This window comes from Erpetoichthys calabaricus, chromosome 3, assembly GCF_900747795.2.
Source record: "Erpetoichthys calabaricus chromosome 3, fErpCal1.3, whole genome shotgun sequence".
In the NCBI taxonomy this organism is placed as follows: domain Eukaryota; kingdom Metazoa; phylum Chordata; class Cladistia; order Polypteriformes; family Polypteridae; genus Erpetoichthys; species Erpetoichthys calabaricus.
Window position 1 is genome coordinate 33,770,174 of NC_041396.2, and position 21,402 is coordinate 33,791,575.

The 21,402-nt window shown below is 36.3% G+C and overlaps 1 protein-coding gene across 2 annotated transcripts in view; it reads left to right on the forward strand.

Moving 5' to 3' along the window:
* Nucleotides 1-21,402, forward strand: part of LOC114647905 (sushi, von Willebrand factor type A, EGF and pentraxin domain-containing protein 1-like) — a 46,601-nt gene that overhangs the window by 12,101 nt on the left and 13,098 nt on the right. For both annotated transcript variants that reach the window (XM_051924820.1, XM_051924821.1), the window contains exons 2-9: nucleotides 6,547-6,729; nucleotides 8,245-8,341; nucleotides 9,054-9,130; nucleotides 14,364-14,543; nucleotides 14,829-15,011; nucleotides 18,689-18,877; nucleotides 19,104-19,197; nucleotides 21,180-21,253. In XM_051924820.1, the coding sequence (XP_051780780.1) occupies nucleotides 6,547-6,729; nucleotides 8,245-8,341; nucleotides 9,054-9,130; nucleotides 14,364-14,543; nucleotides 14,829-15,011; nucleotides 18,689-18,877; nucleotides 19,104-19,197; nucleotides 21,180-21,253 (1,077 nt within the window). The remainder of the gene's footprint in view (nucleotides 1-6,546; nucleotides 6,730-8,244; nucleotides 8,342-9,053; nucleotides 9,131-14,363; nucleotides 14,544-14,828; nucleotides 15,012-18,688; nucleotides 18,878-19,103; nucleotides 19,198-21,179; nucleotides 21,254-21,402) is intronic.

A 21,402-nucleotide genomic window follows, 5' to 3' on the forward strand; every position in this document is an offset into this window, starting at 1 on the left:
AAATGCACACGTTTAATTGCACATGTGTTAATATGTATGCTTACACAGTATTAAAAGACACTCAATAAGTACACAGTATTAAAAGACAGTCAACAATTAACGTCATTTACCTTCGTTCCCGCCTCCTCCATTAGAGTATATGGACAAAAAACAGGTTCCAGTTATGACCATTACACGTAGAATTTCAAAATGAAACCTGCCTAACTTTTGTAAGTAAGCTGTAAGGAATGAGCCTGCCAAATTTCAGCCTTCTACCTACACGGGAAGTTGGAGAATTAGTGATGAGTGAGTCAGTCAAACAGGTTCCAGTTATGACCATTACGCGTAGAATTTCAAAATGAAACCTGCCTAACTTTTGCAAGTAAGCTGTAAGGAATGAGCCTGCCAAATTTCAGCCTTCTACCTACACGGGAAGTTGGAGAATTAGTGATGAGTGAGTCAGTCAAACAGGTTCCAGTTATGACCATTATGCGTAGAATTTCAAAATAAAACCTGCCTAACTTTTGTAAGTAAGTTGTAAGGAATGAGCCAGCCAAATTTCAGACTTCTACCTACATGGGAAGTTGGAGAATTAGTGATGAGTGAGTCAGTCAAACAGGTTCCAGTTATGACCATTACGCGTGGAATTTCGAAATAAAACCTGCCTAACTTTTGTAAGTAAGCTGTAAGGAATGAGCCTGCCAAATTTCAGACTTCTACCTACACGGGAAGTTGGAGAATTAGTGATGAGTGAGTCAGTCAGTCAGTCAGTCAGTCAGTCAGTGAGTCAGTGAGGGCTTTGCCTTTTATTAGTATAGATTTCTTATCCTCTGTGCAAAATGCTGTCCTACTTCTTGCTCTTCCTACCATTACCTAATGTCCATCACTTGACCGAAACTAGCCATCATTACTTCATACCCTGTGCAGGTGTCCAAAACGTAGTCACTGATAAGTTTCCACTATTTAAGTCAAAACCAGGAGGCCCACACTTGAGATACCGGGCTGCCGAAATGAATATTTACTTGATGTACAAGTATCTCTCATGGCTGATGTTTTAGCAGCTGCATTTCTAAAACAATGCCTGCTTTCTTTTCTCATAGTTCACACTTTCCTTGACTTTTCACTACCTTATACTGAAGTTTAAGTAGCAGCCTTATGCTATAAATATATTAGTAGTCAGCTTCCGTATACGAGATAACAAAAAATACAGGCATAAGCTTTTAATAATTAATTTTTATATGACCGTAAGCTAGCTAATATAGCATGTTTTGCTTTAACTTGATTGAATATGCAATAATCCATACATTTAAATTCTCTATAGCAGGGGTGGCAAACTCATGCTAACCATCTTCTTCATTAGTTTTTGCTGCTAATTAACTTCTTTTGCCTTAATTTTAATGAACTTGATTCAGGCCCCTTAGTTTTTTGTTTTTCTTTAATTAGCTGCCAAACAATAATGAGACACAAAACAAGGTGCCACTTGACCAGCTCACCCGTGCCCATCACACAATATCTGAAAATAAAGAAAGGTGAAGATCTCAGTAAGGTTGATCTCTCAGGTCCACAAAACATTTTGACAATGTTCTTAGAAAAAACAGAAAATCAACAGTTATGGAAATGTCTGCTGTGTCAGAATGAGAGCAGCAACAAGCCATAGAATTAAATAACGAGTTTAATTAACAGCAAGAATTGGCTTCTCATTAAGAAACTGGTTGGAGTTTGAAGCCCCAATTTAGCTGGTCAACTGTTGACTTGTTTCACATTTGATTTCTGTTTGGCTGTCATTTAATGAAGAAAATAATTAATTCAGAGCACTGAATCCTTAAAACCAGGGCTATTAAAATCCATCCATCCATCCATTTTCCAACCCGCTGAATCCGAACACAGGGTCACGGGGGCCTGCCGGAGCCAATCCCAGCCAACACAGGGCACAAGGCAGGAACCAATCCCGGGCAGGGTGCCAACCCACCGCAGGACACACACAAACACACCCACACACCAAGCACACACTAGGGCCAATTTAGAATCGCCAATCCACCTAACCTGCATGTCTTTGGACTGTGGGAGGAAACCGGAGCACCCGGAGGAAACCCACGCAGACATGGGGAGAACATGCAAACTCCACGCAGGGAGGACCCGGGAAGCGAACCCAGGTCCCCAGATCTCCCAATTGCGAGGCAGCAGCGCTACCCACTGCGCCACCGTGCCGCCCGGCTATTAAAATGAAGGGGAAAAAAAGTTAATTAGCAGTGAAAACTGGCCACTGATTAGGAAAAGGGTTAGAATGAAAACCTGCAGCCACTCCAGGACTGGAGTTTGCCACCCCTGTTCTATAGTATTAGGTGGTAAAGGTGGAGAAAGAGAAAGACTGAATTACCCAGTTAGATACAGGCAATGATTAGGGGGTTAGAGTGAACTAGGTCATGGTGGGCAATATAGCCAGCATGACAACTGACATAACAAAGGCCAAGTATGAATGGGTCCTGCTGAATATGAGTATACAGGGTGGTCCAGATCTAATTATGCAATTATTGCTTTGCATTGCATTAAAAGTTACATAGTTAGATGTGGACCACCCTATACAATGTGAATCATAGGCATCTCATCCGGGATTTATCCTGGCCTCTGATAGTGCTGGTTTAGGATTCTTTCTTCACGGAGTCCTGCACATGAAATGTGGGTTCTGAAAGTGGATGATAGTTATACTATGGTAAAGCATTGGTGTGCAACAGGGGTGTCAAACTCGGATCCTGAAGGCTGCAGGTTTTCATTCTAGCTACTGTACGTAAAATAACCAGTTACTCCTGCTGATTAACTGACATTTTTGACTTAATTATAATTGACAAACTTATTTATTTTACTTAAATAGCAGGCAAACTATAAAGAGATGCAAAGTAAGCCAACAGATGACCATCTAACTCAAGGATCTCAAACAGTCCTGGAGGGTCACCATTTTCACTCCAATTAATTTCCTATTTAGCTGTTAATGAGACCCTTTCTTTAATTCCATGACTTGTTAGTTTACCCATTCTGCCGTACCAGTCATTTCCATAACCATTCTTTTCTGAGATCACCATCCAGACCATTGCAGATCCAAATTTCTCAGACTTTCACTTTTTTTTTTCTTTTCAAATGTTTTATTGATGTGGATATTGTATGAAAGACACAGATGCAAATAGGATCTTGGTTTGCCTGATCACCTGTTGGCTTGCTTTGCATTCATTATTTGGTTGTTGGTTAAAGGAAAAAAAAACAAAACCATTAAAATGCAAGTCAGTGAAAATCAAGGCAACACTGTATGCTTCATTAGCATTAATGTTTGGATTCCTAATGGATGAAGTGGCTGGAACTAAAACCAGCAGCCACTGTAGCCCTCCAGGAACTGTGCTTGACACCCCTAAATAACAGGGTTGAGTTTGGACATTCCATAGTAATATTATTCAAGTAACTAGTTGTGCTACCTGTTTAAGATGGGTTGAAATAATAAAGTCTAAAAATTGTATCTGCTCGATTGTCACTTTCTTGAAGTAAAATCTTTATATTTAATACACTACTGTGGCTGTTCGTTTGTCTGTCCAGGATTTTAAATCACCTTAGCTTGCAATCCGTTTGACCTATTGACCTGAAATTTGGTACACATATACTACATGAAGTCTACTATCCTCTTTCGGGTTGATGATTGACCTCCAGGATTATTCCTCTTTTTATTTTTATTTTATTTTATTGTAGAATCAACCCTTGGCAGCGGCCAGCAGGGCGGCTGTGTGGTGCATGCTTACGGACGCCATTCTCATCCCTACCACCTTTGCCGTCACTTCCCCTACCTCTTCATATCTTAAATCATTCTTGAGGCAGATTGAAGACTTAAGTGCCAGCTTAAGTGAAAAATTAAAGAAAGCATACTAAGTGCAACACAAACACTGACTTAATCAGTTTTAACGCGAAAAGATGCCGACGAAAGAAGAGAAGAAGCAGGCCTCTAGGGTGGAGAAAAGAAGAGCTGCTCAGGAAGCAGCAAGCGCATCAACCTCTGAGCAAATGAATGATAAACGTACAGAGAAAGAGGATGAAAACTAGCAATGCTTAAGTGAAGTGTATTCACTGCATGTTATCGTGCAGGGCGCCGTTACTGGTTAAATATAAAAAAGGTTGAATTCTAAGTAATCAACACACAACTCAATGTATTCAGTGTTAATGCTTGAAGTGCACCATCTATTGGAATGTATTTTGTAACGCATGTGGTAATAAAATGTATTACATTTTTCATTCCAACAAAGGGCACATCACAAACATTTGCAAGTAATAAAATGCATTGTATTTTTCATTCCAACAGGTAGTGTATCACAAACATTAGCACTGCTTTTATGAATCCCACACCAAATGGCAAATAACAGGTACATAGACCTGGGTGGACACACAGACACTTGTCCTTTTATTAAAGGAAAAATTGGTGATTTTTCAAGTCTAAGTTATTTCTTCACAAGCATTGTATATCCTTATTTGCCATGTGAAACTGTGTTCTCAAATTAAAAAAATTTCTTGCCCACCTCAGTTCTTTACATTGTTGGCTATGGGGCGTAGATTTTTTGAAAACTATTAAATGATCCTGGACTAGATTAAGTGGGTTATATAAATTATGAATATTATATAATATACACACACATACATACCCACATGTACATAGGGCCAGGGTTAAGGCTGTTGGGAGTGACTGTTGGGTCTGATTGAGGGAGGGCGGAGGACTGACAGCGGGGGTATGATTGACTTGGAAAGGCGGGAGCAGTACCCGGAACGGAGGAGACAGAAACGGGTTGGGGCTCGAGAGGAGAGGGTTTAAGAAGGAAGGGGTTCTTGCATTACGAAGTTGGTGTTTGTTTTTGTTTTTTTTTTCTTTAACAAAGAGAGAATTGTAGGCAATTGTAAATAGTTGAAGTTCAAAGACGTTCATTTTTGCTGTTACAGTCCTGTGTTGTTTTTTTTTTTTACTTTTCCAGTATACTGCTCTGTGATCCCTACGTCGTCCTTCTGGTTTTTTTTTTCACTTCTTTTTGAACCTGACATGGAGGTTGTACATATACATATACTATATAATATTTGGCATCTCTATATTGGCCATGTTTAAGCAGGTAAAAGTTGTATTTGTGAGTATTATGGATCTATTCAGGACTAATTCCTTCCATGAGGTTGATGCTTCCACAATATGCTCTGCATTTCCGGTTATCCTATATTAACCTTAGCTAGGTAAGAGAATAAATGGATGTTTCTTGCTTCAGTTAACACAATACGAAGCAAAGTAATGATTTTGAACTTTTAGTGCTGTCATGGAACCTCTGAAGTTTGCAGAAGTGAGTTGATGTTGATCATTTGTGCTGGGATATGATTGTTGCCTCTGTAGCTCAAGCAGCAGATGACGTAGTGTTACAAAACATGTCCTTGGCTCACTGGAGTCAGTGGTTCAGGCAGGGTATAATCTTGGTGCTGTCCCTTGCTCTGCTCACTTCTGCCATGCCATGTGAAGAACTGACTTTAACCCACATTGAAAGCAGGTTTATGAACTTGAATTGGAAAATCCTGGTGGTACGCAACCTTTTATAAGGAAGATTTTATATTTTTCTCTATCATTAAGAATTTTTCTGGACGTTTTTCAAGCAGCATAACCTTTTCAACTTTTAATTTATTGTGCCAATAATTTCCTAATGCATGTATGGCTAAATTTGTGTTGTGGGGGATAATATCCAGTGTCTCTCGTATTTCTCTGTAGCTGTTGTTTTCTTTTAAACAATTATTAGCCTACCTTGAGTTAGGATGGGACATGGGCTAAGGGATGAGCGCTATTAAGGCAGGGAGTTGTTGAATTTCTGTGGTTTCAATCTAGAATCCATTCATAATGTTATAAATAATTGATGGCAATTTTCCACCTCAATATACTGCCCTTCATGGTGTCATGAAAAGGTTTGTTATGCTATCATCTTCCACCATTTCAGAAAATGTTCTCCATAGTTTATAAATTTTGGGGGCGTAGGGGTTGGTGAGTTTTTGGGGGGGTTACGTCTTGAGTAGCAGTGTGGATAGGGAATGATGTGTAGTAAGACTGTCATGTGATGAGACACTGACTTCAATTTTGTTGCAATAATACATGTGATCTTTTCTTTACTGTGAGGACAGTCCTTTGCAAACCCCTCTGCAGCAGCTGATAGGTGCTGTACCTTGAAACCCTCTATATTAAATATGCACATATATGACTTTGGCTACCTTTTATAGTATCTAGTAACTTGAGAACAGAAGATGCACTTAATTGTCTGTCCACACCAAAAAAAAATCTACTTTGGTGTTTTTTCAGGTGGTCCTTGTTTTCTCTGTGGTTTCAACATTCTGATTAACTTCATATTTGTTCTGTAAGCAAACATTTTTCCTGGCTGAAAAATGCCACATCTTTGAGGTTTCACTGTGGAAAATATAGTTTTCAAAAACAATCAGAACATTCTAGTGTGGACAGTAAACTCCATTTTGAAATGTATCTGCTATTGGAGACTTGGTCAAAGCTCTTGAAGTCCATTTTGTTTCTAGGAAATTGTGGACCACCTCCAGTGATTTCTAATGTTGTGCTCAAACCCGAATATATGGACAAGCAGGAGTTTCCTGAAAACAGCAGAGTTGTTTTCACCTGTGAACCTGGTTACCTCCGATCAAGAGGGGTATATGTTACTTATTGTCGCAATGGAAAATGGACAGTGAATCTGAAATGTGAACGTAAGTAGGACACCATTTTTCACTCTCAATTTCTTTTTTTTTTTTTAAATATATTGGTATTCATTTTAGAAGCAACCCTTAATGTTGCTCACCCCTGCCAGGTACTTTATAGAGAAGTTATTACAGAAATGTACCTAATATTTAACCTGTTCAGTACAGTTAATAAAAATGCCTAGAGGAGGATGGAGGTGTACTTAAGACATTTTAATAGCAAGTATCATCAACAGCACTTTACAAATTAATGACAAATAAATTTATAGACTATTAAAAATCATTTCAATTATGTTAGACCAAGACAAAGTTACAGCGTGAAAGAAATTTTATATATTTAAGTTAAAAGCTCCAAAGGCTGCTTAGGCAAAGCTTTAAACTACCATTAACAAGGGTGATGCTTGAAACCACTACTCTTGAGGAAACACAGGAATATCTGGGCACAAAATGACTTTATCCAAGAGAAAGTGTTCTGACTGTTTATTCTACTTTTATGAGCTTGTTGTACTGACAGAAGTTGTTAGATTTTCTTTGACAAAACATATATATACTTTTTCACATTTTGCTGTGTTGCAGGCATATGCTAAAATAATTTCATTTTTGGCCCAAATCAAGCAATATTGTAATGAAGTTTCTCCTTCTTTCGTATGCAGGATGTAATTTCCAATGAATTAATTTGTTGCATAGACTTGACACGAGTCTTCTTTTAAAAGTTCAACAACTTTATTTCGAACAACAATAACAAATTAATCTTATTGTAGTTTGTAAATACAGTATTAATACACAGTCAGTCTGTACTGCTTCATTTCATTCCGCCCGCCAAAATTCCCCCCTCTTACATCTGGAATCACACAACACATATCTCGCATGCTCTCAAGAACTCTCACTGAAACACATGAAATTAACAATGGTACATTTATAAATATTTAAAAACTACTCTTGTTTACATTAAAAGGTTCACATAAATTACGGCTCTTACAAATACTATATACTCCAGAATGACAAAGTGAAAACAGGATTTTAGAAATTTTTGCGAATTTTATTAAATAAAAAAAACTGGAATATCCTAATTGACACAAGCGTTCAGACCGTTTACTCAGAAATTCATAGAAACTCCTATGACACAGACTCATTTTGGATCTGACACGACAACCCCACAGCATAATGATGCTGCCACCACCACACTTCACTGTTGGAATGGTGTTACACCAGTGACTATCGGTGCCTTGTTTCCTCCAGACATGATCCTAGAATGGGATGCACCCGAGTCAAAATTAAGGTGTCCTAATGAAGGGTCTGAATACTTGTCTCAATGTGGTATTTCATTTATTTATTTTTAGTAAATTTGAAAAAATATCTAAAGTCCAGTTTTCGCATTGTCATTCTCAGGACTTCATTGTCATTCTCAGGACTTCAGTCAAACAAATTTCCCAGTAATAAAGACCATTCATTACAACAAGGCAAATTATCCTTATGTAGGATGGGGTTTTTAGATACATCACTCTGTGTTTTAATGTTTTATAGGAAAGTCCTGTGGCTCTTCAGAGGACCTCATGAATGGGTACTTTGAATATGAGGGGATCTTATTTGGTGATAAGGCTCATGCAGTCTGCAATGAGGGGTAAGTTGATGTGTCATGTTAATATCAGCATGTAGATAATGGTTAATTTGTTTTCAGTCCTTGGGTTAATCTTAGATATTCAACTAAAAAAATGTTGCATTCTTATTTGAATTATGGATTAATATTCAGGTTCACTATGTGATTTTCTAAAAGCAATGCTAAAGAGCATGAAAAAGAGCAAGGCTGAGGTCGCAACAAAATCAGGAGTGATGCAGGATTTGATTACAGTTAAGGCCCATATATTTGCTTTGTTGCCAATAATTTCACTGTTCAAACAAAGTAATGATGCTTTTTTTTCCATTTCCTCACTGGTGTACATTCTTTGCAAGTTGGCACCAATTGCCAAAAAAAGCAGGGTTTAAGCACCTGACAATATTGTTAGGTGCTTTTTGCATGGCATGTTGTTTTCTAATGCGTCTTTGCCCTCTTCGGACTTTTTAAAAGACGTAAACCAAGCACTTACTTTAGTAATTTTCAGGGCAGCAAATGTTTTGCTGCATCAAAACATCAGTGTAACAAATCCAGGATCAGTGGAAAAGAAGTCTAAAAGGAAAGGTCTCTAAATTTGTGTGGATTTTCTACAGTAAATCACATGTGGATTAGAAAGTATTTTTTTTAGGCTTACTAGTTAATTAAACAGTGCTAGAACAAATAAATCCAAACAGAAAATTTCAAGCATTTTTGATCTGATCTTTTTGTATATTTCTTGCAGATTTCATTTGGTTGGGAAAGGTTATAGAACATGTCTTGCCAATGGACAATGGGAGGATTATATGCCATTATGTGAAGGTATTTGACTTTGAGCCACATGAGATGTTACTTCTCCATTATTACTTTCTATCTATACCTAAATTGCAAGAAGAAATGTGTGTTGAGGTGTGTGTGTGTGTGTGTGTTCATGTGTGTGTGTGTGCGTGCTTAAGTTCAGTGGCCATGTTCAGAATTTTTTTTATGCTTAGATCTGTATTGTGTTGAGCACATTTTTAATTTAAATGCATCTTTAAGTTAATTTCATTCTTTTCAGATTATCTGGGTAATTTGATCTTCTTTTGTTTCTATCATTACTTTCAATGTTACTTACTTATTTTAAATCTTCACTCATAAAATACTATAAGATAAATCTTTAACCGTGAACTGTTATATTTTCTTAATGCTCTCACTAGCCATCTTTAAAAACTATTTTCTTATAATCTTTAAACTCTTAATTACATAAAATTTCAAAAAGCAATTAACAACAACATTACTAAGAACATAATGTGTAAACATTCTGAAAGTTTATTTTACGTTCCTTTTACCTGAAGAGGTGTTAATAGGTAACTCACTCACTTCTTGCTTGTTTTCTGATCTATAACTTTATACTGAATAAGCTATACAGCATGAGCTTGCCAAAGCACTTCTTTGTAGGCATGAAAGTAAGAGAGAGACAGAAGTGAAAACTGTTTAACCCAATAATAGACCTAGTGTTATAAGAATGTCTTGCACACAGACTTCTTTTTTTTTATTTCATTGAACTGAACTTTTTTTTTATGTCAATGGCTCTTCATTCCCTAAGTATACCAATATGAAATGATTAAATTAGGGTGTTTCTGATCAATTTTTCATTATTATTTACCCCTTTCATAATTTCAAACATAACTGCATTTACCTACATAAAGATTTTCATGGATAAATTTCAACCATGTTGCACACTTAAAGTAATGTTGCTATGATAACTAAATAAATCTGTAGCACAGAAAGGCAAGTGGTAGCATCATGTTTGCAATTTTTTTTGCACTATTCTTTAGACTAATTGCTCAGGGAATGGTGAGTTAACTATAAAGATTATTTAACATTGTAAAGATATACTAGGCTTTCAAAAGAACATGGGATTGCACTTGCTAAAGTTTGCTTTTTAACAAAAGTTTCTCTTCTGATGTGAACCACAGCTCTGAACATTCTATATATTGTACATGTTGAATTGCCAGGAGAAATGGAGGAAAATTAAGTGGCAAACTGGTTTGGATAAATCAATGTCATGTTGCAGTATATTGGGCTGCTAGATATAATACATTCATCCCTCCCCAACTGGCCAGTGCCATTTCAGCAGTCACTGTATATAACTTGTTGTTATGCAACTTGAAGGATTAACTATTACTTAAGAATGATGGTTACCTTATGGCCATTTGGCACTTGGATATGTCCTTGCTGCTCCCACAGCATTGGATTGGGTAAGTGAGTTAGAATATTGGTGAATTTAAAAATACTTTGGAAATGTATAGTTTGCTCCTAGCATTCATCGTGTTCAAATATATGTTATATATTATGTTCAGAGACATCATAAGAAGTATTTATTACTGAATCTGGGGCTGCCTTGGAAAAACTGATTGCTGTATTAACCTGATCTCTTGCTTTAATACTGAGCCGTATCAAGTTCAGAAATTCTTGAGTTCTCACGTCTAACATGTTTTAAGTACCACAGAACCCACGATTGTTTGTCTGCTATAGCAATGGATAATAAACTATACTGTCATGAAATGTTACACTTCTTGTTTGCACCAATGATATGCTGGATAAGATGATTGCAATAGACAATACCAACAGCTTATCTTTAAGGAGACCACCAGAGTGGCTGTCCATTCACCGCTCCTAACTGGTGAAGTACTACACACTGTCTTTTTTACATTGCAATTATTGAATAGTTAGATGAGTAAGATGTCTTGCAAGAACTACAATTCTAGAACATATGGGAGACGTTATCTGTATCTCAAGGATGATTTCATTAAGGCTGGCATTTACATTGAGAGTAACCAACATGTATAGTATTTATGTACGTGATATTGAATGCTTGATCTAATGCTAGTGTCTCTCGTTTGTAACTCCATCTTTGAATTGTTTTCTATTAATGTGGTGCTGTTTTTGGCAGTACTGAACTTCTGGGAGGAGTTTCTCTGGGTTGATTTTGATACACCTTTGGTGCTAATCTGGAAATTTCAGTGTATGCAATTCATCCAGACAAAGAAAAATCTTACAATGTGAGGGAATGTCCTATGTATACTCTGCCAAATGTAGGGCCCTGTGATTTCCATGATGCGGAAAACACAGACAAAATCATGGAATTAACGCATAAAAACAGATTTTAAGAGTTAAAAACGGAAATATGCGGAATTTAGAGACTGAAGGTGTGACTGTTACAAAACTTCCCAATAAATTAAAAAATTGAATAATCAGTAGTTATATCATTCAGATACTGTTTTATAGTTTGTTGTTTTTCAAGCGAACGCAATTATTTTAGAAATCCTGTCGTGCCTCTATCTGTTTGTGCGTGTGTTTCCTGCATGTTTTCTCATTAAAGGCACGAGAATTAGCTTGCTGCACGAGACAGAAATATCGAAGCGAACAGTGATCAGATACCCAAACTATGTCTGAAAAACTGCAACCTTAACTGCAAAATTGAGGGCACAATAATATCCCGACGACTTTTACGAATCTGGACAACTTTTGATGCATCAAACTAATAACAGCTCTTACAATTCTGGAGGGCACTCACTGTCCTACTGCAGCCTCGGCATAAAGCATCATGGAGGATCTGGACTCCTATGTGATGAATGGAACTGCAAAATAAGGTTCAGTTGTGCTAGTGTGCTGTTTCATTAAAAAGAATGTAAAGTGTCATTTCATTATTGTTTGTTTTGTTGTAGCTGTTGCTACTTACAGTAAAAAAAAAATTTGAATCAAGGAAAAATAAAACGGTGAAAACCGAAAATCAAAAAAAAAAAAAAAATGGAATTTGTGAAAAAATAAAACTGATTCCATAGGACCCTACAAATGGTAGAGGATATTGTTATCAATCAAATGTTAAAATTTTAAGGACTTAAGGATTTTTTAATGTTAGTTTTATGTTGCCTTATACTATGATATAGTTATACTTGTTATTAGCTTTGGCTTTTTCAATATTCGGGGTGTTATTCCAGAAATGCAGTTGTCAAAGTAGCATCCAAGCCCATCTTTGTCTTTCCTGACCCACTCATTAATTGCTAAGTGCATCTTAAACTGGCTACCTCTTGTGCCAATCCTAGTGACAGACAGGGGTCGCCAGAGTACATTAGATTAGTGTCAGAGTCGCAGCATGACACCGTTATGAAAATGTAGAAAGGTAAGCTTTAGACTTGACTAGATGATATTTTAATGATGAAATGCAGTAGTTCATTAAGTTAAATCCTTGATTCTAGTAGGATTGACTTGTATAAATAACCTATAACTGCTACAATAGCAAAGAGTTTGTGATATGTGTGTCTACTATTTATTTATATTTGGAGTAGGAATACCATTTGATGTTCTGTTTTGTGATTGCTGATGGTAATGCTTAGTTCTAATTGCTTTCAAATTCGATTATAATTTGTATATTGCTGAGACGTCATTATGATGGGGAAAAGGGTCAGTGTTACCTGCTGGCCTTCAGTCTCTCCTTAATTCTGCCACTCTTGTTTAGCAGAACTTGAAAATTCCATCCATCCATCCATTATCCAACCCGCTATATCCTAACTACAGGGTCACGGGTGTCTGCTGGAGCCAATCCCAGCCAACACAGGGCGCAGGGCAACTTGAAAATTCAATTTCTTTATTTATTTATTTTTATAGCACATCAGTTCCTAACCTATGTTTTGAAGTGCAGGGACTTATTCTCTAAATCTTCATAAATTAATTTTATAAATCTCCATCTTATCCCAACTTTTGTTTCATTTGTCTGTTGGAATGACTGTCCTATGTCTTAGTAAACAACAAGAGTCGGTCAACCTCATCTAAAAGAATAACAAGCTATTTTTTAGAATAGTGTTTCTTTTTCATTAATTTGTCTGTCATTTGTTTTGCATACATCTTGGAAAATATAGTCGTCCAATTTAATGTCTTACAGTTCTTTTAATTGGCTATTAATTTGTCCTATTTACTTCAACCCCAAAATGACTTGGGATGGTTTTGCTAAATAAATGTCAAGGACACTGGATCTTGCCAATTCCATTTAAGGTGCAAGGCCACCTAGCCTCCTTTGCCCCAAATTGTTTGTGGCTTCTGGGTCCAATAGGCAACAAGAATACTGACTGTGCAACTGGATTTAAAAGTGCTGCTGAGTAAAGGGTGAGTCAGGTTTGTAAACCGCACAGTACTTGCCAATAAGCATTAATGAAAAAACTGCAGAGCTCATGGATAGGCTCAGTTGATGAAGCAGGGATATATAGGAGTACAGGCTGAGAGTCAGATTTACAAGGCTGTAGGCATATCAAGCCTCCTGGCACCATAGATACTGGGAAATGTTGGTGCCAACTGTGGTATTAAAGGGACATTCCAACCAACAGAACAAAACTGCTTGTCACAATTCAGTTCATCATGTTCACCATGTGAATTTTATTAAATTCAAATTGAATTTTAACTTTTAAATTTTAAATTTTATTAAATTCAAATTGAAATTGTGAATTTCCCCTTGGGATTAATAAAGTATCTATCTATCTATCTATCTATCTATCTATCTATCTATCTATCTATCTATCTATCTATCTATCTATCTATCTATCTATCTATCTATCTATCTATCTATCTATCTATCTATCTACCATGAGATAGTAGCCTGCGGTAAATAATTTTTTTACAACTTTTCTGCAACAAGTTCATAATCACTAGTAAACAAATTATAAATAATTAACTAAAAATAGCGTTATCGATTTTAGTCTAATTGCTCTTCTGTCTACATTCTGCTCGCTCTTACTGTATCCCTGTAACAGATTAATTGAAATCTCTATCTTGTCTCACATTTTCCTTCTCCTGGACCTTTTCATGCTCTCTCTCTTAATCCAGTCCATCCAACGTTATTTTTCCTGGATTCCATATCTGCCAAGCTCGCCCTATCTACCCTGAATTTTCTGTAAACAAGTACAGAAAACGTTGAGATATATGAAAATCATTTTTAGTTGTTAAAATTGCTAAAATAATGGGATCTATGCTTGGCAAAGTGGTCTACATTAATTTTTTTTTTCCTTCTGACCATCTATAGTTTCTCAATGCCCAGAACCACCTGAGATCCCTAATGCTGAAATCATTACTCCACCTTCAAACTCATACAGTTACAGCACAGTTGTCATTTACCGGTGTATTAGTGGACAATTAATTGGAAATAAGGAACTAGTGTGTGATGAAGCTGGAAACTGGACTGGAACGATACCCGAGTGCAAAGGTATGATCTACATCAGAATAAATAGTATAGTTTCTAAAATCCTTATTAAGAACAATCGGTTCTAGATTTGATCTAAGGAAGGTTTGGAATTGAGAAAGTGGTCTGGTTGTTGTGTAAAAATTGCCATTCATGGGTCTGTCCATTACAGATAGATATATGTCATTCATATTTTTAAATGTGTGCAGCTGACAAGGAAAATTACCTCAGCAACCAGTTTACTCTTTGTGTGACACTCATGCTGTCTCTTTCCCTTAATTTCCTTATTTATTTATGTTTGCATTGTAGAGGTGAATTGTCCCAATACTTTTTTGCCCAATGGCAGGAAGACTGCAGGATTTGGACCATTCTATCGGTATGGTGATTCTGTCAGCTTTGCTTGCAACTCCGGATATGAGCTTCAAGGATCCAGTATGGTTTCTTGTCAGCAGAATAGTCAATGGGCGCCTTCTATCCCCACATGCATTAAAAGTAAGTAATATGCTTTTGAAGTAAACCTCTTTTACTGTTTTTTTACGACTTAAAGGGAAATGGGTTGGTTTTTCAGGATGAACTAAGTCAACTCTAATTTGGAAACTTATCATTATCTCCATTATCCTTATAATTTTACTTGGTTTACCTAGGTTATCCGGTTGCACCAAATCATTTTATTCCTCTTTCCATAGCCCTGAGTATTCTTTGGAGGTGCAGCCCATACTTTCCGTATTATTAACACCATTCCATCTTGTTCGGGCTCCCTAAGGGCCTACTCTCATGATTCTCTACCTTTGTACACATCTTCCTTTAGCCATCCTCTGCCTTTAACTCTGCGTGCCAAAGAAACATTTCTCTTCAGTACTACATTTATTGCATCTACGCAAAGTCTTTCTCTTAACTTGGCATTCATCTTCATCTTGCTCTGTGACATTCTACGCATCTGTCTGATCATTTTTCTTTCTGTTCTTTCCAGTTGTGGTTTTATGTTCCACCTTTATTGACCTTGTGTCACTCCCGTCAACCCACTTGGCCATCGTTAATCTTTCCTTTAAGTGCCAAACAGACTACTGCACTAGAATTCCTAAGTTTGGAATTGCCCAGAAATTGTCATGGTTTTTAATGGAAATAGATACCTTTTTATCAAAGTACCATTTAAATTGATTTAAAAATATATCAATGATGTTACTAATGATGCAAATGCCTATTACTATTTAAAATTGCTAATTTTTATAATTATTCATATATACCTGCAAACCCCCATTTCCAGTGTCCTAATAGTAAACTCTCTTAATACATCCTTAATTATGAATGATTAAATTGTTATTATATATTCATGAAGCTTTTGTAATAGTGTTAGCATTGCAGAAACCTGTTCTGGGTTGAAACATGGCCAAAATAAATAGCTTTCTCATGAAACACAACTATTGTTTTGCTAAATGACAGCTACTCCATGTGATGGATTGCCAAGAAACTGACATTTTCATACAAAGGAGTCTTGAGAGAAAAGGGCAAACTGAGTCTAACCAGGACAGAAGAAGAAGGAAGGGTCAGATGTACAGTTGCATATGAGAATAAGTACATAAGTCTCTATAGTTTAAGAAAGAAACACCTTTCACGGCCTTGGTTGGATTCTTAAATAGTACACTCCAAATACCAGTGATCTGTGCATAATACTCCTTTGCAGTCATCCAGTGTCCAATTTCTGAATTTTTCCATATTTAATAATATTTTGTGTTTACCAGTTTCAAGTACAGTATAGCTTTTTCTTTGAAATTCTGTCTCTGATACCAGCAAACCAGAGTCTTCTCTTCACTGTTGCATGTATTTAAGGAAGAAGCTGCTTTTTTAAATAAGATCTCCATCTCCATTTCCACATTCAGCATGTTTCCTTTATGTGTATACCTCCCCTACTCAAGCCACAGATGCTTTCAGTTTTCAACCAGACATTCTTCTTAGCTTCCTATTTGACATTCATACCTGATGCTTCTGAAATCTCATTCACTCTTGCTACCAATATTCTCTCTTCAACTTCCAAACCTTTAGCCTCAACACATACGTCTTCTGGCTAACAACAGTCATAATAGTATGTAATGACTTTAGGAGTTTGGGTACCCAATTACAATTAATCACAGCTTTGTACTAAAAGCTGATTGGAAGTGGTTATTGTGGGCTCACGAAAAGATAGAGGACCTTTGAAAACACTATTATGAGATTAAGTGGCAAGTTCATTGGGTGAGACTCACGGATGATGTAATATTTTGCTAATTTTCTATTTTTTTCTGAAGACTAAATGTAGCAAAGTTCACTGTTAATGTTTGTTTGTTTGTTTAGTCTATATCATAGATTACCATACAACATTACTTATGCTAATCTACAAAACTAACGTCTTGATACTAATCTATCCAGGTTCAAGAAGGGCCATTCAGACCTATCTAACAGAGTATGCAACATAACCCTGGTCTAGGCTTTGATCTTGTCATGGCTAGACTACTGTAACTGTAAACTGCTGAAGACGATTCAAAATACAGTGGCACATCTGGTGTTGAACCCCCCCACCCCAAGGTGTGCACATGTCACTTCCTTGATCACTACATTTGCTCCCAACATGTATTAAGTTCAAAACCATGATGCTTACCTATAGAATAATCATTGGGTCATCACCTGTATATACAGTATATTGCCACCTCTGCATGGTATTAAATCTCAGTCCAGACTCTTCATGTGTAGCTCCTAGGTGATGGAATGAGTTCCATTTGGAAATCTAACTCCCTCAATGTGTTTAAGACGTGTTTGGAGACTTCTCTTATTCAGTGAATGTACATCTAACTGATTTTAAATGTTAAATTTTATAATCAAGGTATTACTTCTAGCTTGTATTTTAAGTAGAAGCTCTTCACTTGTGGTTGTCAGTTTTGTAACTGTGGCCTACAATATAGCACTTGTAACCAAACAGTTCCCCAGACTCCCCTATTATGTTGTCCTCTTTTGTAAGTCACTTTGATAAAAGCATCCGCTAAGCAAATAAATATAAATGTAATCTGTTAAATGCAGATTAGTGGCATGGTACTACCAGGAATCTGTAGTTGCTGGGTAATGTACTTTACTATTTCTTCTTTGAAGACCCAATCATACTATGTTAGTGAAGAAATATCATACAGTGGGTGATTCTCTTGTGTCCACAAATGGTTTCACAGCCGTACTTGCAAAGCATACACGGAGTCACTTGTGATTGATCAATGGGAATTTAAACACATGGCTTGCATGACCTCTCACACTTGACAACGGTCAAAAAGCAAATTGGGAACCCTTAAGCCATTTGAACAGGGTTGGCAAATCTCTCATATCTTTTGACTAATCATATTCTGATATTAAAAGAAATAGTTGTGATTTTGTGTTGATTTGAAAAATCTCTCTGGAGCATTCAACTCCACCTAAAATTGTGTAGTGAATGTTCACCCTAAGACAATTCCTACAACAAAGTAATGCTGTATTACATGGGTCAATTTCATTTTTTTCACCCCGCTCTGTCCACAAGCACCAAGTTCTTACGTTTTCCTCTTTCTTGATCATGCTGTTCCACACAACAATTTCTATTGCATCACCAAACTCCAGAATCCTGTTACTCTCACTGTCTCATTCTTTGTAGGACTTGTTCTACCTACCTGTGCAATATTTGCTGATGTTGTATTCATTGGTCGTTTGCAGTCAATCTTACCACCGACAACATGCCCAGTCACCCTCTTCACCTCCACCTCTGACTGGGTTTTCTGGTACAAGTACACCAACCCCAGTATTGCGATCACTTCCCTACAAACTGAAAAAAAATACAAAGAATATATAGGATTTAAGAGGGGAGTTTAGACTCGAGATTAGATTCACATTTGTAAAGATCCATAAGAAAGGCAAAAAATGAGTGGTGTGTTTTTATAGCCAGCCAGCACTGCATAGGTCAGAATTATTTTTGATTTATCTCAATGGCAATCTATCATTTTTTTTATTTGCTCTGACACTTGAATTATCAAAATATATGCAGTTATCTTTCTTTTTAAATACTTGTATAAGCAGTAAAGCAAAAATAGTGCTTCAGTTCACCTGCATAACCTTGAACATCTTCTAGAGTAATAAGTTTATACTTAAGTGTTTTGTGTTTCTTTTTTTTCCCCCTCTCTCAGCTTCTTGTCCAAGTCCACCTGATATTGAACATGCACACCCAGCCTTTAGAAGTGGAGTTCCATTGAAATATACTAAAGGTGTGAAAATTAACTATGAGTGTGACCAAGGATATATCGGTATCGGTGAAAGCAGACTTGTGAACTGCACAGAGCAGCTAGAGTGGACCAAGCCAAAGTTCATCTGCCTTCGTAAGTTACCCTTTCACTAGTTGAAGGATTTAATGATTGGAATTGGAGAAATGAGCCATCTGCTTCTCAGCATGGTTTTTATTGTAAATTAATTCCATTACTCTTATCTGCATGCTTACATTCTGTCACAGAATCTAGATTCAGAGTTGCTTATTTATTGTTTCTTTTCTTTTCTGGTTTGAGTCTTGCTTAACCTAAGTGGACTATGTTGTTTTGTTTTGTTTAGGCAATTGTGGCCCTCCTCCTAAGATAGCTAATGGAAAGTTTAATGGAAAGAAGTATACATACCGATCAGAAATTACATATACATGCATCAAGGGGTGAGTTTGTCTTAGAGAAATTAATATCCTAGATATTCACTTTACAGGTTTTTATCAAATGTGCAGTGTTTTCTCCTTTCAAAAATATTAGATACAATTTGCACAAAGCTATTTGAATTGCTTTGTTAATTGGAGAGCAGGTTAGTGCTGCTGTGACCAACCTTTTTATTCATGCTTTAAAAGTGCATGTTTTTAAAATTGAAACAAATCAGATTTCCCATCCTACATCAGACCAAGGCTATCCAGAATAGGTGTGCACTTACCTTCTTCCTATTTTACTATAGCTACAGTATTATTCCATAAAATTGTTCTTCCTTTATTAAGGTGCTGTAAGATGCTATTATGACATTATCAATCCATTGGAAGCCTGTGATTGTACACAATCAGAAAATGCATTGTAGACCAATATACAGTAGTATAGTTTGAGACAACTGTCTAATGCAATTGGTCAGGTGATCATTTGTTAATCCATCCTTCAGTCACATTTCACTACCCAGCAAAAACTCCTGCACTTCCTTTACATTTCCTTGTTTTCTGATTATAAGCACTCTGCACTCTTCACACACCAATTAGTTTTTTTTCTTTTTTTAATGCTTCAGGAGAAATTTGAATTTTTGCAGCATTTTTACTGTATTTGCATGTTTTCTATTATGTAAAATAATTTGCTGCAAATTTTGTGTGTCATATCTGTAGTGTTTACAAATCTTATTCCATTGTGCTTTCACTCCTTTCTAGTACAGGCCTTTATAAACTTCTTTATCTATTAATTGTTTTTTTTTTCATTTTCTCATTTTTGTTGCAGTTAACTAAATACTGTTTTGAATGTGTATTGGTTTTTGAAACACAGACCCCAAGTTTCATTTAGAAGTGGTCTTTTAGCAGTTTTAATTCCAAACATATCTGTCAAGTCATTTTTTATTTTGATTTCTCACCCTTTATATTTCCCATTACTGTCTGTTAGGACAACAAAATCTAATAGGAAGCATAATAATTCATAATAAGTTGTTTCCTTTGCTTTTAATACCTGCAGCAGCAAAATGTGACAGGGCAGTGAGAAATGGCAGAACCTAGGCATCATATTGCACTTTTTTACCAGTGATTATTTGTTCCTAGACTCTGTGGTTTAAATAAATAAATAAATAAAATAAGGCTGAGAAATCCCAATTGACAAAGAAATGTGCGTGTTCTCGGAGGGAGTGTGTACTGTGACGTATTTGTTTGATAGCTATAAGTTTAACTAGTGAATGAGCACTAATTCAGAGAGAAGTACAGTGCATCCTTGAAACAGTGGACTTTATGGGGCGACTGATGGCCAAAGTGTTATTTCCTATGTTACATTTTCTATATAAACACTTAAGTATGCTTAATGTATATATGTAAATATAGACACAAACTTATTATAAGAAAACTAATATGTATGCTTGTTCTCAACTAGATTCCCTTTTAAAACTTATCTAGTTACTCAAATTTGTCTCTCAATAAAATTTTTTATGTCTTTCAATGATTTTTTTTTTTTTTAAACTAATTTTTAGCTCTTCGGGAAAGGTGTCAGACCATTCACTTCGTATTAACCATGTACACTTGTTGAAAGAGAAGTACTGTGCCTGTATCAAGTGCTAGGCTTGCTTCCATTTGCTAATATATAATTCAACCTTTGTTACTCCTAAACACATTGGCTCTTCTGAGGGCATGGTTGGCAAGAATTTGCATATGTACATGTGTATGTGTGTAGTTGTATACTTTTATTGTTTTAAACTTTTATCTTTTGTGTGTTGTTTCTGTGTTTAAAGCCTTTTTTTTATTTTTTTAAGTTCTTTGCCCCAAAGGTCCATTGGCTATTTTTTTTTAACAGACTATGCACAGTAGTTGTTTATAGATGGCAGCCCATCAACAACCACCTCTCTCATGAAATTAGCTGTTTGCTGTGATATTACTGTCATGTCATCTATTTGCAATGAGGCTGATTTCTTTTTTCATATCAGGTTCACATTGGTAGGACAATCTATGATGACCTGTACCCAGAATGGCTGGAGTAGTAGACCCCCATACTGCAAAGGTACCAACATTCTTCTTGTTTTCATTACATATACATGTACATATTGGGTATTGCACATTGTAGATATCCAGGTATCTGATTAATGTGCCAAAACACTGTTTAATATACTTCTCCACAAACCTTTCCTGAGAACTGTAGCTGTAACCAGT